The sequence below is a fragment of the Pinus tabuliformis genome, chromosome X (genome assembly GCF_031772625.1).
Source record: "Pinus tabuliformis cultivar Carrire ecotype Pingquan chromosome X, CPIR1, whole genome shotgun sequence".
In the NCBI taxonomy this organism is placed as follows: Eukaryota; Viridiplantae; Streptophyta; class Pinopsida; order Pinales; family Pinaceae; genus Pinus; species Pinus tabuliformis.
This window is the reverse complement of record NC_142308.1, coordinates 1177117490-1177134361: the sequence shown is the minus strand read 5'-3', so window position 1 is coordinate 1177134361 and position 16872 is coordinate 1177117490. Positions and strand designations below refer to the sequence as shown.

The 16872-nt window shown below is 40.3% G+C and overlaps 1 protein-coding gene across 7 annotated transcripts in view; it reads left to right on the top strand.

The window, feature by feature from the left end:
- LOC149144141 (GTP-binding protein, HflX) overlaps positions 1 to 16872 on the top strand; it is a 473086-nt gene that overhangs the window by 434810 nt on the left and 21404 nt on the right. For 2 of the 7 annotated variants that reach the window (XM_089446970.1, XM_089446968.1), the window contains exon 14: positions 9004 to 9028. The exons of 3 other annotated variants lie outside the window; for them this stretch is intronic. In XM_089446970.1, coding sequence (XP_089303096.1) covers positions 9004 to 9013 — 10 coding nt within the window. In that variant the 3' untranslated portion in view covers positions 9014 to 9028. Of the gene's footprint in view, positions 1 to 5495; positions 5545 to 9003; positions 9029 to 16872 lie in introns of those variants that run through there. 2 more of the 7 variants (XM_089446963.1, XM_089446964.1) reach the window with 2 other exon arrangements.

Sequence of the window (16872 nt, the reverse complement as noted above, 5' to 3'; positions counted from 1 at the left end):
CAGTATGCCACAGTGTTTGGGGAGATTCCATTGGGACAGCCACTGGACCGGGGGTTTGAGCACACCATTGAGCTTGAGTAGGGCATATAGGCAGTGATTACTACTCCCTATAGGCATCCCAAGGTCTATCGGGATGAAATTGAGCGGGCCATTCAGGAGTTGCTAGCTCTTGGGCACATTCGGCCGAGCACGAGACCTTTTGCTTCTTCCGTGGTGTTGGTGAAGAAGAAGGATGACACATTGAGGATGTGCATTGACTACAGGGCCCTGAACAAGAAGACCCTGAAGAACAGGTACCCCATACCCAGGATCGATGAGTTGATGGATGAGTTGAGAGGAGCACGGTTCTTCTCAAAGATTGATTTGAGATCTAGGTACCATCAGATTCGTGTGAGGGAGCAGGACATTCCCAAGACTGCCTTCAGGGGTCACTATGGGCACTTTGAGTTTTTGGTGATGCCCTTCGGACTAACCAACGCCCCAGCTACATTCCAGTCCTGCATGAATCACATCTTTCGCAGTCACTTAAGCAAGTTTGTGTTGGTGTTCTTTGATGATATTCTCATTTACAACAGGACTTGGGAGGAGCATCTCCAGCATATTGTGACAGTGTTGCGCATCTTGGAGGAGCAATAGTTCTATGCCAAGCTCTCCAAGTGTGAGTTTGGGTTGACGGAGATGTTGTACTTGGGACACATCATAGGGGTGGACAGAGTGAGTGTCCACGAGGAGAAGATCAGGGCCATCAGAGATTGGCCGGAGTCAAGGAATGTGACAGAACTTAGGGGATTCATTGGCATTTGTACTTACTACTGGAAGTTCGTCAAGAGTTTTTCACAGCTTGCTGCACCCCTGACAGATCTGACGAGGAAGGGGGCATTTAGTTGGTCGGATACAGCGCAGCGAGCCTTTGACAGGCTCAAGGAGGTTATGAGCAGCTGCCCAGTGCTTGTATTGCCGGATTTTTTGCACCCATCTGTTTTGGAGTGTGATGTGTTGGGAGAGGGGATCGGTGCAGTGTTGATGCAGGGAGGTCACCCTATAGCCTTTGAGAGCCGAAAGCTCCTTCCGCATGAGAGGTTGTATTCTATATACGACAAGGAGATGCTGGCCATTATGCATGCATTTGCCAAATTCCAACAGTATTTAGTAGGTAACAGGTTCAGGGTGAGCACTGATCACAATAGCTTTAGGTTCTTTTTGGAGCAGAAACAGCTACAGGAGAGGTAGTGGAAGTGGATCAGTAAGATCTAAGCGTATGACTTTGACATTGAATATGTCAAGGGTATGAACAACGTGGTAGCAGATGCCCTTTCATGTAGACCAGCGACGTTGTCTCTTATGAGCTTGGACACAGACTGGAGGGCTCGACTCTTAGTAGAGTACTCCAAGGACAGATTTGCATGTGAGGTTCTGGATGGGCAGGTGGCGGATGACAGGTACAAGGTAATCGATGAGATCATCTACTATAGCGACCAGATCTTCTTGATTGAGGGATCTTCAAGCATCACATGATTCACCATTGGCCGGCCATGAGGGGTTTACCAAAACCTATAGGGCCATTCGAGAGAGGTTCTCATGGAAGGGCCTCAAGGAGGACGTACTCTAGCATATCCGGGAGTGCGATATTTACCAGAGGAACAAGGGGGAGATGAGCCATCCCGCAGGATTATTACAGCCTTTTCCCATTCCGGAGGGGAAATGGGAGAGTATTTCGATGGACTTCATCACAAGGTTGCCCATGGTGCAGGGCAAGGATTGTATCTTTGTCGTCGTTGATCGACTCACAAAGTACGCACATTTTTTCGCCATATCCGCACACTACACAACAACGTAGGTGGCCGAGCTGTTCTTCAGAGAGGTCTTCAGGCTACATGGTCTTCCTAAGACCATCATCAGTGACAGGGACAGCCATTTCATGAGCGGGTTTTGGCAGGAGTTTTTCCGGTTGGTGGGGATGGAGTTGACATCGAGTACTAATTATCACCCACAGACGGGCGGGCAGACGGAGATAGTTAACAAGTGGTTGGAGGGCTACTTGCGTAACTATGTCAGTGGGCAGCAACGAGCATGGCTGAAGTGGCTTCATCTGGGGGATTACTGCTACAACACTACACATCACATGTCTATTGGTATGTCACCATTCTATGCTTTGTATGGATATCATCCTTTATCTTTTGCTGACGTGATGTTTGGTGTTAGCAAGGCTCTAAGAGCCAAGATTTGGATCCAAGAGAGTCAGGATATCCTCCGAGCTCTCAAGGATAATATGGCTACAGCGCAGAACCAGCAGAAGCTGTATGCTGACAGGGGTCGAGTGGAGAGACAGTTTGAGGTAGGGGACTTGGTCTACCTACAATTACAGCCATACCGACAGTCGTCACTGAAGCAGAAGGGAGATGATAAGCTCAAGCCCCGCTTTTATGGGCCATACAGGGTGATACGCAGGATTGGATAGGTTGCGTATCAATTGGCGCTGCCCCAAGGCAACAAGATTCATAACATTTTTCATGTATCATGCCTGAAGAAGGCATTGGGCAGCAGGTGACAGTGACAGATGAGCTACCACCCACGGATGATGAGGGGCATTTGGTGTTGCAGCCAGAGGCTATTATTGATACCAGGGAGAGGCAGCTACGGAGCAGGACGATCCGAGAATTCTTGGTGAGGTGGAAGAATTTACCGGATGAAGATGCCACTTGGGAAAGTGGGAAAATTTTGCAGCATCCATCACTTTAGTTGCTTGAGGACAAGCAACATTTTGCCGGGGGAGACTGTAATATTCCTAATTAGCCATGGCTAATTGGAATATTCGATTTTGCTCAATTTTGCCTTCTATAGTTATTTATAAATAAAAAGGTGAGGAAAGGGGGACATAACTCACTTTATGAATAAAGTCACTCCCTAGTAGCACAACGTTGTAACTTAAAAGAGGAGCCAAGGGGGCCCAAGGCCCACGTAGACACTTGGAGGGACTGAGCAGATGGAGAAGGAACAAATGGCAAGAGAGAGGCTACGTTGGAGGAGGTGGGCCTTAGGGTTTTGAGTGAGGCCAACACTATAAAGGAGAGAGGAACCTCCTCATTTTGATCATTCGATTATGTTGTATTTGAGCTAGTCACTTCAACTTAGAGCACGTTGGCTGTTTAGCTTGTCTGCAGCACTGTTTAGTGCATCGAGTGTCTCCGTTCAGAGATCTCACCCTTAGCCCTGGGGGACTTCGAGTGCCTACTCGGGCAAGGTAGTTTCAGCAGTATTTTGCAGGAGGAGCGATTTCTGGAGTTGAGGAGGAGCTGAGCATTTTGATGACTGCGCATTCTTGAGAGGGGAGGACGCAGTTCCTTTGGTAGGAGCTCTAGATTGGGGTTTTGTGGAGGATTTGAGCTTGGAGATTGAGCAAGGGATTAGACCTAGCATATTGGAGGATTTTGGCAGAGTTTCCGGTAGAGTTTTGGAGGATTCTCTTCAGGAGCAGCGTAGAGCCTTGAGGGATTGTGTAGATCCCCAAGGGGGTGATTTTCGGGGGTCAGCTATTTTAGAAAAGCTTTCTAGGCTTTTCTGGGTTTATTGAGCAGAGGTCGATTCCAGAGTTTCAGCATTTTCTGAGGAGGGGAACAACCCCAAATCCTTATTTGATTCCAGCAGTAGCAGCAGTGCAGCAGTTCTCCGGCAATTTGGACGCAGTTCAGAGAGAGGCCATTTCCTTACGATTCTAAGTGTATTTCTTCACTTGCCTTATGCAAGTCGAGGTGCTATCTTTCTGATCACCTCTTGTACTCTTTCCATTACTCAGTATAATAAAATGGCTTAGCATTTCTCTCTGCATTTCTCGAGTATTTGCTTATATTCCATGTATGCGTTATTGTATGTTGCACTATGTTATTTCTCTGGTTGGAGTTTGCTTGTGTTTGAGGGATATCTTTGATAAGGGATATTACATGATCATTAGTCCATTAATGAATCAACACATAAAGTCTTGTTGCGAGTTGTTCACAACTTCGTTTGTGAACAACTCCTTGACTTTCGACTGCTTCTCCTCAACCCTTAGGGACTTCTTCCCTCTACTTCCTTCTTGTGCTGCTCCATTGAGTCAAACTTAGGGCACGAAGGGCTGCCCTCCATCACTGCAAGATTTCCTTCTCTTCAACAAACTTAGGCTAGACAACTGCTCCCTTGACTTGCTTCTTTTGTCCTTCAAAGATCAATCCCTGAGCATCACATAATTCTGCATCTCCTAGCAGACCTAATGTCCCTCTTAAGTTTGCACTTAGGGCCTCATTGGACCCCTACTTGTTTCCCTTCAAATAACCTCAAGATGCCCAATCCAATTGTCCAAACTAGGACCATACACCAACCTAAAAATCATCAACCTAAGGAGAAGAATCACATACCTTTTCACATTGTTCTAGGTGTTAGAAACTGCGAAAGGCAAAAATATTTTATTTATGTTGATAATTACTTGTGATAGTCTTATGTTTTCTTATGTTCATCTTTTAATTTTAGTTCATTAGGCAATTACCAAAACAATAAAACAAATATCACAGACACCAGATGTATGCAGACAACCAGGGAAAAACCCCTATCTAGGGGAAAACTTTCCCCAATCAATAATTCTTGCTTAATAATTTCATGAGATGATCCAAGATTTCTTGACCTAGGCACAAACTTCCTCTAGAGTAACTCAGTGATGGCATTATTGTCATTGATGGCAAATGAGCAACATGCGCAGCAAGGTATGCAGGAGTAGCGGCAAGGCAAAGAAGGAAAAAGAGCAGCAAGGCAAAGGAGCAAAGGAGCAGCAAAGGAAAAGGAGAAACATGAGCAACAAGGTATGTAGGAGTAGCAACAAGGCAAAGAAGGAAAAAGAGAAGCAAGACAAAGGAGAAAAGGAGAAACAAAGGAAAAGGAGAGCAACAAGGCAAAAAAGCAAAGAGCATGCAAGGTATTGGAAAAGGAACAATGTTTGCAACAAGGCATGTTTGATATGGAGGAACAAGAGCAAGGGTGATGGAAAATGATTAAGGAGAGATGTTTTTGGAGAAATGCAAGGCAGGACAAAAGCATGATCATTGTTGTGATGCAAGGGTGCAAAGGCAAGACTCTGTGACAACAAAGGAAAGATAAAGCCATGATGCGAGGCAAAGGCAAAGACATGGAGAAATATTGTGATGCAGATCTATTTGAATATGAATGCAAGATTATATTATTGCATGCTATTTATTTATTTTATTGACATGAAGAGTATGAATGCTTGACATTTGGATATGATGAATTCATTTTATATATTTTAATATTCAAGAGTTTAAGTAGTTTTGGAATTGAAGGGACACCTTTGGAATGCAAAGAGACAAGTTTTGTCATTTCATATTTGTATGAGTGGAACATGAACAACCATCAATGTTCATTTATAAATGTGTGAAAAGTTGGAGAGATTTTTTTTTTTATGTGAGAGAGTTGGAGAATGTGTGACATTTGAATTTTGGGTTATGCATTAGTTACCTGGCACATATGAAGCTTACGTGAAGCATATTTGAAGGGAAGAAGAGGCAAAAATGAAGATGGAGATACGAAAAATTTATGACCAGGTAAACCAACACATTGTTGTTTCTTGTTTGCATCAGAGGATTGTAGTCTCCTTTCAAGTAGTGGCTTGACAAACATTAGGTTGGAGCCTGTTAAGGTAGGAGCTGCCTGTGGGTTGTAGCCTATAGAAAAAATATGGGAGTTGGAGCTTTCTTGCATGTTGCAGCTTGTAGAAAATTGAGGTAGCATCCTCCTGCAGGTTGGAGCCTACAGAAAGTCAAATGTAATAAGGAGTAAGAGTTTGCCTTTGCATCACAACAATAATAAAATCGTGGTTTTCTCCCTTTATGGGTTTCCACATATATTTGGTGTCAATATGTGTTGTTATTATGTGTTGATGTGATGTTTTGGTTTGCTTATTACTTGTTGTTCACATATTCAATCTGTTGGTCATTATTTGTTAAGTTTCTCATGTAATGTTTCAGTTAATGAGTTTAATGAAAATAATTTTAATGTCCATGAATATACTAAACTGATTCAACCCCCATCTCAGTTTAGTCAAGTTTTCATCAATTGGTTACAGAGCAGGTTCCTTCAGTGTAAGCCTAATAGCTTGAAGGTAGATCTGGTTGAATCATGGACTATCAAAGTGTACATGTGCTTAGTGCATCAAACTTTCATGAATGGAGAGATAAGGTTAAAACAGAACTAAAAGCTTATGGACCTGGTGTATGGAAGCTTGTATGTGATGGCTATTGTAAAGACTCCCCCTCTACATAAGAACAACAGTGGAATGCTAAGGCAAAATATGTTATGTTTAACAATATTCATAATAAAGATCTTGGTACAGTAATAGGTTTAACACCTGCAAAAGAAATTTAGGATAGATTGTAGCTCATTCATGAAGGAGACACTAGTAGCTACATTGTTCGAGAAGAGAAGGAAAAGAGCAGGAAGAAAAAGTCCTATCAAAAAGAAAATGTTCAATCAAATGAGACCTGTTTTGCACCTGATTCTCGTGAAAGAAAAAGATCAAGTCAAGCTTGAACATAGCCTTAACTGAAATAGAAAGATTGAAGAATGAAACCAAAGACCTGAAGAAAGTTGTGCATATATGTGATGAGAGAGAGCATGAGTACAAGGAAGAAATTGTTAGTCTGAAGACATTACTTGAAGAAGCAAGGAGATTAGGAGAGGTTATGAACAATCAACTAAAGGAGAAAGAGGTACAATATGGAAGTTTAGAGGCTGAGATTGTCTCAACTAGAAGTGATCTAGATGAAAAGGAAACCGTGTAGAGATATAGAAGAGGAGATTGTATCCATGAAGGACTCTGAAGATAAGAGCAGAAGCTCAAAGGCAACCATAAAGGATAATGAAGTTCTGAAAATACCTTTAGGAGAAGAAGCCAACAACAACATGATTGGAAAAGGAACAAACAAAGACACGCAACAGAATCAAAGTGGAAAGAATGAATTGAAGAAAATGTCCTTTGAAAAAAGGTCATTTGCACCTAATGATAAGTTGAACAAATTTGGAAGATCCCAAAGGAGTTTTTTTGCTCCCTTGAAGAACACAAATTGTTTTTCTTGCCATGAATATTGACACATTGGAGCAGAATGTAAGAGAAAGAAAATCAAAATAAATAAGGAGATGCAGCGAACCAGAAGGGTCCCTCAGGCAAACAATCACAAAAGCAAATCAACTACTGGGTACCAAATCAATTTTATGGTCATTGTCATTTCTGTAATGAATTTGGACATAAATTCGTTGAATGCAAAGTGTATATGAAGAAAAACATGAATGCAAAAAGAAAATTCATTTTCTCTATTTCTTAGCGACACAAGATGTTTTGTGTGTAATAATCTTGGCCACAAAGCAAAGGATTGTAAGATGCCATATATTCTAAAGAGCACTAGACAGAAGATGGAAGCAACTTGAAGAAGAGAAAACTACAAAATAAATGCAAATAAGAGAAAGCAACCTATTAAAGTATGGAAGAGGAAGAATAATGAACAACCAGTGACCTAGCTTGGCCTTGGGGGGAGGTGCTCATGGAAGCATTGAAGAAGCTAATTAGTGGTAGAGCAGAAATTATGAAATGTGAAGTCTCTCAGGGGGAGAATAACTCATCACCAGAGAAATAATAACCAGTATGAGATACTTGAATGCTCACCATCAAATAACACTCAAATTTCCAACTTATTTATCATCAAATGAGCAATTTGCATTGATGAAATAAAAAGTTAGTGTTTATTAGATGGAGATGATGAATTCAAAGGTGAATATGACAAATTACTATTGCCTCAATGTTATGTTAAAAGACGAGGGGCAACATTTAAGATAAATTGAGCATCGAACATCCACCTAGCTGAGAATGGGTCAGGCTTGCACAATATGTCAAAGAAAATGAGTATAATGTATTTACTGCAACATATAGAAATGAATATAATACAATGGGCGTGCAACCACTGTTGATGTTATACAATAAGAATTTAACAATAAGAAGCTGCAGTTTGAGCTTGTAAATGAAATGATGGATGCATAAATAAAGTGTGTTGTATATTGATTTAGAGTTGTATGTCTCTCAGAACAAATTAATGTCACATATGAATTGGGAGGACTTGTTACTAACAAATTTTTTCAAGAAGGTGTTCATATCCACTTGACAGTAGAAGAATCGACTATGGATCATGATTGATGCAACACTTGGATTGCACCTATGAGAAAGGTAGATGACCTACTATTTGACTCTTCAACAAGACATAGGGTACATAATACTAGATGCACATAATGATTGGCTTCATCCGACTGAGGCTTGTGAAATCCTTTGCAACTATTAACAAAGAAAAGGGAAGGAGTGTGTGCAAATCCCTAAATTCTTTATGTTCAGAATAGTATCAGAATACTCTAAGACAAATGGTGTTGGAGATAATAACATGCATTAGCTGTAAATATGGTGACTATACCAATGAACTTGAAGTGCACCAACTATGTTAGAGATGCCACAAATATATTCCAGTGAAGAGATTTATGTATAAACACTATAACCAGAATGTTGTATGTCAGTATTGAGGAATGCTACAAAAGAGTACGATTGGAAACATTATTACAATTTTCACCAGGCATTACCTATGAAACTAGGAAAGCATGACAATTTATATTACATAGCTAATAGAGTAAACATAGAGAATGTTCATAAGTAGTGGCAGCATTAACAGGATGAAACTAGTGTTGGAGGACATGTGGCATTAATGTTAATGTAATACGAAGATGTTACATAAATGTTATTGATCACAAGAAATGCCAATAATGGATGCATGGCAATATTATTAATGGATAAGGTACTCAATGGAATCGAAACATAAGTGGAAGGTAGTGCTTAGTGACAGAGAATAAGGGTGTTGGCATCATTGAGGAATAATAATTTAATACACACCACTTAATTTTTGGCTAATGCATCGAATAAATGGCATTCAGAGATGTGTAGCAGAAGCCAATAATGCATTGAAGGCACGCGCATCGGCATTTATCTCATTTGGAGACAACATGTATGGTATGATGATGACATGTGTTACAATTCAGTGAATTCCATGTTCCTGGAAACGTGGAGAAAAGAATCTGAAATATTACAGGATATGCAGACTAGAGGGGTGCGTTATTACAATGTTAGTGTTTGCAAATGATCAAGAATGTGTTGAATACAATGAATTATTATGCAATGTATTGGCAAATATTATGAAGTAAATTGTTTTGTGTTGTGTAACCAAACTTCGTTGAATTGATAAAACAGTTCATGAAATAATTTCAAAATGACTGAATAGCATGGCAGGTGGATATATTTTGACAAGAAAGTAATTGTTGAATGGAAACGTGAATATGATGTTGATTGCATTAACATTCTGGTATCATATTTGATGTGAATGACGAGCTATTCATTAAAAAGTGAATATTAATTGGCCAGCTTATGATAACATCATGTGCCAACAGACAAAAATAAAATATAGGCATACGAGGTTTCTAGTGCCATGCTATAGTTGTATTTCCTATGATGTCAATTTCAATTTGAGGGCATTTTTAAAATCTAACCATGGAGATCTATTGCTAGCGAAGTCCATCAATTACAAATGGGGGAATGGCTCTCAGAGACTGGGTTATATTGTCTATGTTCAGGATAGTATATTATGGATAAGGTACTCAATGGAATCGAAACGTAAGTGGAAGGTAGTGCTTAGTGACAGAGAATAAGGGTGTTGGCATCATTGAGGAATAATAATTTAATACACACCACTTAATTTTTGGCTAATGCATCGAATAAATGGCATTCAGAGATGTGTAGCAGAAGCCAATAATGCATTGAAGGCACGCGCATCGGCATTTATCTCATTTGGAGACAACATGTATGGTATGATGATGACATGTGTTACAATTCAGTGAATTCCATGTTCCTGGAGACGTGGAGAAAAGAATCTGAAATATTACAGGATATGCAGACTAGAGGGGTGCGTTATTACAATGGTAGTGTTTGCAAATGATCAAGAATGTGTTGAATACAATGAATTATTATGCAATGTATTGGCAAATATTATGAAGTAAATTGTTTTGTGTTGTGTAACCAAACTTCGTTGAATTGATAAAACAGTTCATGAAATAATTTCAAAATGACTGAATAGCATGGCAGGTGGATATATTTTGACAAGAAAGTAATTGTTGAATGGAAACGTGAATATGATGTGCATATATGATGTTGATTGCATTAACATTCTGGTATCATATTTGATGTGAATGACGAGCTATTCATTAAAAAGTGAATATTAATTGGCCAGCTTATGATAACATTATGTGCCAACAGACAAAAATAAAATATAGGCATACGAGGTTTCTAGTGCCATGCTATAGTTGTATTTCCTATGATGTCAATTTCAATTTGAGGGCATTTTTAAAATCTAACCATGGAGATCTATTGCTAGCGAAGTCCATCAATTACAAATGGGGGAATGGCTCTCAGAGACTGGGTTATATTGTCTATGTTCAGGATAGTATATTATGGACATATTGGTATGGATACCTCGAAAACATGATTCATTTGGTGGCTCGACTTATAAGACTGGCGTTAATATGTGTTGAGGACAACCTTATATATTTAGATGCAGTATACCTAGCACTATAATCAAAAACACTTGGCACTATATTCAATGTTCATACATTGCACATATTTAATATGTTGAGTTCATACAATGTGTGGTGTTATCAAAGTGATTGTCATTGCAGTGTTATTATATTATTATATTGTAGCATACATCATTGTCATTGCAACATTATTATATTATTATATGGTAGCGTGCATTATCACAATATTGATTGCTATGTGTATATGAACAATATGGTGCATGTATTGACAACATGTCGAGGTATATATTCTTATATGCCAGATATACTTTAATGGTCACGGGTGTATTAACATATGGTGTACTGCATGGAGTTCATGAATTAAAGTTTTTTTTTGTTGGCATTGGTGTGGATTCTCTACATGGTGTTGATATTTCAATGGTGGCAAGGTTAATTGCATGGAGAGCTATGAAAAATGATTTTTCTAGGGAAGTTTGGCAAGGAGACTTTGATAATATTTCCTAGAAGCTCATATCGACATGGCCAGTCACCATTACAGCCTGGAGTTCATTAAGATGGTGTTCTATATTGTGACATGCTATTATTATGACCAACTAACCAGGGCACCGTCAGGGTTGTGACATGGCGGACTACAGAATATTGACAATCATTATATTTCAATGGTGGAGATGCAGAGTATTATGGGCAAATCGAAGCATTGATTAATATAAGATGGAGAACAATAATCATATGTGTAGAGCACTATATCATGGAATAACCTTAGCGTGAATTATTGAGAGCATGAACCGTGTTATATGGAGCATGTATATAACGTTGATGATGATTGGAAGAGTCACTTTCAATACAAAATGAGAGAGTCGCCAAAGATTGACAATAGGCCATAGCCAGGATAGTGCATATATTTTTCTTTTGGCGGGATTTGGTTAACTTGAGAGACAATGCTCAATGTGAAATAATTGGTATCAGAGCCCTCTTCTAAACCTAGAAACATACTTGCACTCACAGAACCATCGAGTTCCACACAAAAGGGTATTATGGCATTCTTTATCCCCAAGTCCTATATATTTGGCATCACATATCTCTATTGGTTTTATGCATTGGAAAATCATAGAATACATTGTTTTCAACATTGTTTGATCATCATTTTTGAGTGTTAGCTAGAGTTATCGTTCACCAATACAACAAAATTTGCATTGCTTCGACATGGTTGCAAACACTAATGTGTTGTATTTAAAATTCGAAGAAGCACATCAGATTTAATTTTGTACATCAAAGATATTCTTATTCTTGTATTGGTATTGGTGACATTCTTATCGTTGTATTGGAAAGTGGTATTGGTGCAAAAACTAAAGTGGAGTATGAGAACTCAAAAGTGGAGTATGAGATACTAGATTTGGGACTTATGCACTACTATGTCAATTTGGAGTGTGTTGACATAAACCGAAAGCTTGTAGACTAGTGAAGCAAGCTAGTTGATCTTTGGAAAAGTAGCTGGTTGATGATTGTGAAATTGTAACACTGTTGGGATGTTGATTAAATCCAAAATGATCGAACTGTGGATGACATTTTGAAAAAGTATCTAGAGCACAAGGCCAGGAAGGAAGGCGAGGTAGGTGACTCGGTTGTGGGAATAACCCCGAGGAAACATAGAAAATGATTGGTAGGCATTTTGAAGTTGAGGATGAACTAGTGAGTCATGTTACTAGGAGATCTATAGATATATTAAAAGAAAATTACAGGGATGACCTGTCACTTGAAGATTGGAAATTTGTTTTAAAAATGAAGAAGCTTTTTAAAATACCTTGAATGATCATTGAGGATGCATTTCCAAGTGCAATGTTGGCTAGGGTGGAGTACCCTCATGGAAGTGGAAAAACACTTCATGCATTGTTGAACATCATTTTGGAGATTCCATGAAATGAATTTAATACAAAAAATACTTTGACTAGAGTATAGCCTTTTTTTCTTTCTTCAATTTGATACTGCCATTGTATTGTTGACCATAAATCCTGAAAAGATTCAGGATGGAGGACTGTAGACCTATGGCTATGCCAATGATCACCGACTGGAAGAAGATTGATGCGTTAAAAGACAAGGATGTCGATCCCACCCTATACAGGAAGTTCATAGGGTCCTTGATGTATCTGGTCAATACCAGGCCAGACATTTGCTACGTTGTAAACACCCTCTGTCAGTTCATGGTGGAACCAAAAAGGGCATGTTGGGCAGCAGCCAAACACGTTCTCAGGTATTTACAGCGAACAATCGATTATGGGCTCTTGTACACTAAAAGTAAGGATGTCAGTTTGAGTGGATTTACTAATGTAGATTGGGCAGGAAGTTCAATGGATCAGAAAAGTACCTCTGGGTATTGTTTCAACATTGGATCAGGAATGACCTCCTGGTGCAGTAGGAAATAGAAGTACATGGCTCTGAGCTCATCTGAGGCAGAATATATGGCAGCAAGCACAACTTTGTGTGAGGCCATATGGCTTAGAAAACTACTGGTGAACCTGTTCAGGATGAATATGGAGGTGACCAAGATCATGTGCGACAATCAGAGTTGCATCAAGCTCTCCAAGAATCTAGTGTTTCATGATAGGTCGAAGCATATTGATATCTAATGTCACTTTGTTAGAGACTATGTCCAACGAGGAGTTGTACAATTGAGTTACACTCCTACAGGAGAATAGGTGGCGGACATCCTCACCAAGGCCCTTGGAAGGACAAAGTTTGATTACTTCAGGGAAAAGATGGGGATGGTGAAGAACCCATTTCAGAAGCAGAAATGGGAGTGATAGCAGCATAGATGAAGAGGGAGTTGTAGTGCGGATGCATTGTTGAGAGAAAGGACCAGCAGCAACACAGATGCAGAGGGAGTTGTCGTACAAATGCAACAATGGCAGTGGCAGAGCCATGGGCAGCAGTACAGGGACCGATGCCAGATGATCAAGGTGATGCTCACTGAGGAGTTTGCTAGAGCACAGTCCTTGCTAAGAGGGAGTGTTGATTTGAGGTAGCATCAGATGTGCTCTAGCCACAAAAATTGGTGGAGCTAAGGGACATGAGATCTCCAATACCCATAAACGGTTTGGGAAGATTCTAAACAGTTTGGGAGATATTAAAATAATTAATATTTTTAATGAAGTCCCTAAGTCTAAACTTAGGGAAAAAAATATTAATATGAATTAATATAAAACTGTGTTAGAATGGTCCAAAAGTCATGGATTAAGCCAGATCTAATCTTAACCATTGATTAGGGACTTAATCTCGGCCTTTGATTTGTCAATGAGAAAAGTATAAGAGGAGGCTTGAGGGTCACTTGGAGAACACACTGAGGGAGACTAGTCAGTCCAATTTCTAGAGCGGGGTTAGCTAAGAAATTGAACCAGTGGTCTGGTGAGTAGTCAGGAGGCAGCAGTTACGGAACAGAGAGACGAGATCAACCACTAGAGATCAGTGCTGAAACAGGAGAGGCAGATGTAAGGCATTTCAGGTAGATGCAAAGGAAGCAAGAGATTGTGCAGTCATTAACTAGGCCTGCATGGGTGACGCAGAGAGGCCCAGGGTTGACGCAGTCAAGCAGGGGCCGACACAGAGGGTCTCAGAGCCATATAGAGGTTAGTCGGGCTAAAGCTGGGATTGGGAGAAGTGTTGGAGAATTTTTTTCTCTGTGTGAGTAAGCCAGTTTGGCACCCTATTGTACTGAAGAATTGTTGAATAATAAAAACCTCCCTTACTGCACCGGTTTCCCACATTGGGTTTTTTCGGGGACTGTTGTCCAAAATAACTATGTCAATGTGTTAATTCTTGTACATATGTTTATTTCTGCATTACAGTGTGATATCTGCAGTAGTATTTATTTTAATGTTTATTGAAGTAATTTCATAAATAACTTATTATGGAATAAGTAGGAAAAATAAATCAGTTGTTGCAGTGATAGAATTTTCACATCCATCAACTAAGAATGTTGAGCGAGACTTGACATCAAGCTTTCTCTTGGGACATGCAGATTTCTTAAGACAATACTCAAACTGGCCCCAAAGATCAGTGAACTTCATCTGGCTCTTTGGAGCTTGAAACTACAAGTCACGGAAGCTCTGCCAAAAATCAATAATGGATTCATGCGGAGCCTTTCATTGATGTAACAATTTCCGGTCAAGATGGTTTGGATCAAAATGATAGAACGTGTCTTCAATAAGATCACATAAGTGCTTACATGAGTGCACCGTGTCAGCGGTAGGTTGAGCACCCAACGAAATGGGGATTCACGAAGTGTGTATGCAAGCAGCAGACTGACCTATTCGTCAGTAAACTCATCTTCCTCATAAATCATGGAAAGGAAATTATGTAAGTGATCAGGCTAGGCCACTTCACCTTCACCATCATACGTGTGAGTGGACAAGAGATTGAAAAGCTTCCCCGAGATGGAGACATCTTCATGATTCGAAAAACACCTCGGGAGCAGAAGAATGCAAGATTCCATGAAAGATATGCAAAGGTTTAAAACTAGATGAGAGGACACTGCTTGTCATCAAGCCCTCCTTCTAGCGCTAGAAATGTTGACGGTGCTGGACCCACCAACATGTCAAGGGGATCTCCCCGGTAAGAAGTCCCAATTAAACCTCATACAGTTTGGTGTACGAGTCCCAATAGTGGGTCGTATGGTAATGCCTTGACCATGATGTTGCACAGAGGCAAGTAAGATAACTCTGTCAATAGCAAGGGTGTCACTGATGCAGTGAGTCAAGGAATGAGTATGAGAGGTTCCAACACTTCAAAGGGAGAGGAAGGTGAAGGTGGGTTCCAGGTTGAAAGGGATCAGTCCCAACTCAGCTAGGAACACACAACACAAAGGACATGCACAACTTCCGGCAGAGCAGTCGACACGGATGCGGCAGTCCCAACATACAAGGTAAGATAACACGAACAACACTCATGGATCAGTCTGAGATGAGTGTGACGATTGATATAACAAGGTTCAGAGAAAGGTATGTCTGGTGTTCGACAGAGCAGTCGACATAGACGATGACAACATTAACAACATATGCAACAAATTAACAACAAGATTCATATAATTGCATGTGATTCAATTCATACACAAGTACGCAAGTTAAACAACATATATCATTAAGGCAACAGGAGCAGTCCAACTACAATAACAACATACGCATGAAAATGTGATGGATTTTATTATATAAATAAGTGTAAGTCACAATCATACAATACACCATGTAAACATGCTAGCCCTATCAGTAGAACATTACAACCACATTTGCCTGCTCCTCCAAAGAGATGTACTAGCTCCATACAGTGGATAAGCCAACGCGCATTACAATACTATCCAAACCTTCTTCAAGATAGTCCTGGTAGAAACTTGGCTGACCAAAGTCCCTTACAATGAGTTATGAGGGACTATTTATAGCAAAGGGTGGGGCGACCCTTGACATTCCCCTTTGTGACAGTTCAACTACCCTCATGATTCTTCACCTACTCTATGACTATTACATCCAACTATTGACACTTGACATGACTCAACATTATAATGCACATGTACTCATGTGAGGCAACATGGCTTGAGCAGGCCTTGCAAGACATCACTGACACTTAGTTCGCTGTGGTGAGACCAACTCTTTGACATGCTTGTGATGGTGAAGCTGGTGAGCTGATGCCAAGTTTGGTCGTCCGTGATGATGTGCATGCACCTCATGGTGACATCTTGCTGAAGCAAACTCTTGCCTCCATTGCAACCGGTGCATTGGTTCGGCCCCTTCATCCAACTCGTATGCTAACATGTGCATGGTCTTCTTGGGTATGGTTGAACTGGAAACACACTGATGCATAGTACTCGTGTTGATCTTCAAGTGTGTGTTGATGGTCATGCGCATCAACTTGCCAAAGTGTGTGTTCAGCCCCAGTTGGACTTGCTTCTCGTCTTCGCCTTGGTGAGTGTGTTGAATGGGTTGGATTGCATGCATGTGCTCAATGACATGCATGCTGCTGGATCCTTTGCATGTGATCAACAACACTGCTCACCATGTTTGCTCTATGTCAGTTACTGGGATGGATCCTTAACTCGTACTGGCGCAGTTTCATCCGTGAGTGCATGTTGCGCCCACTGTTGTTCCTGTTCCTGCTGCAACTCATTAGACTGTCTGTGCAACTTCATGTTCTTCCCGAGTTGTTGCTTCAGCACATGCAACTCCTTCTTTGTTCCAT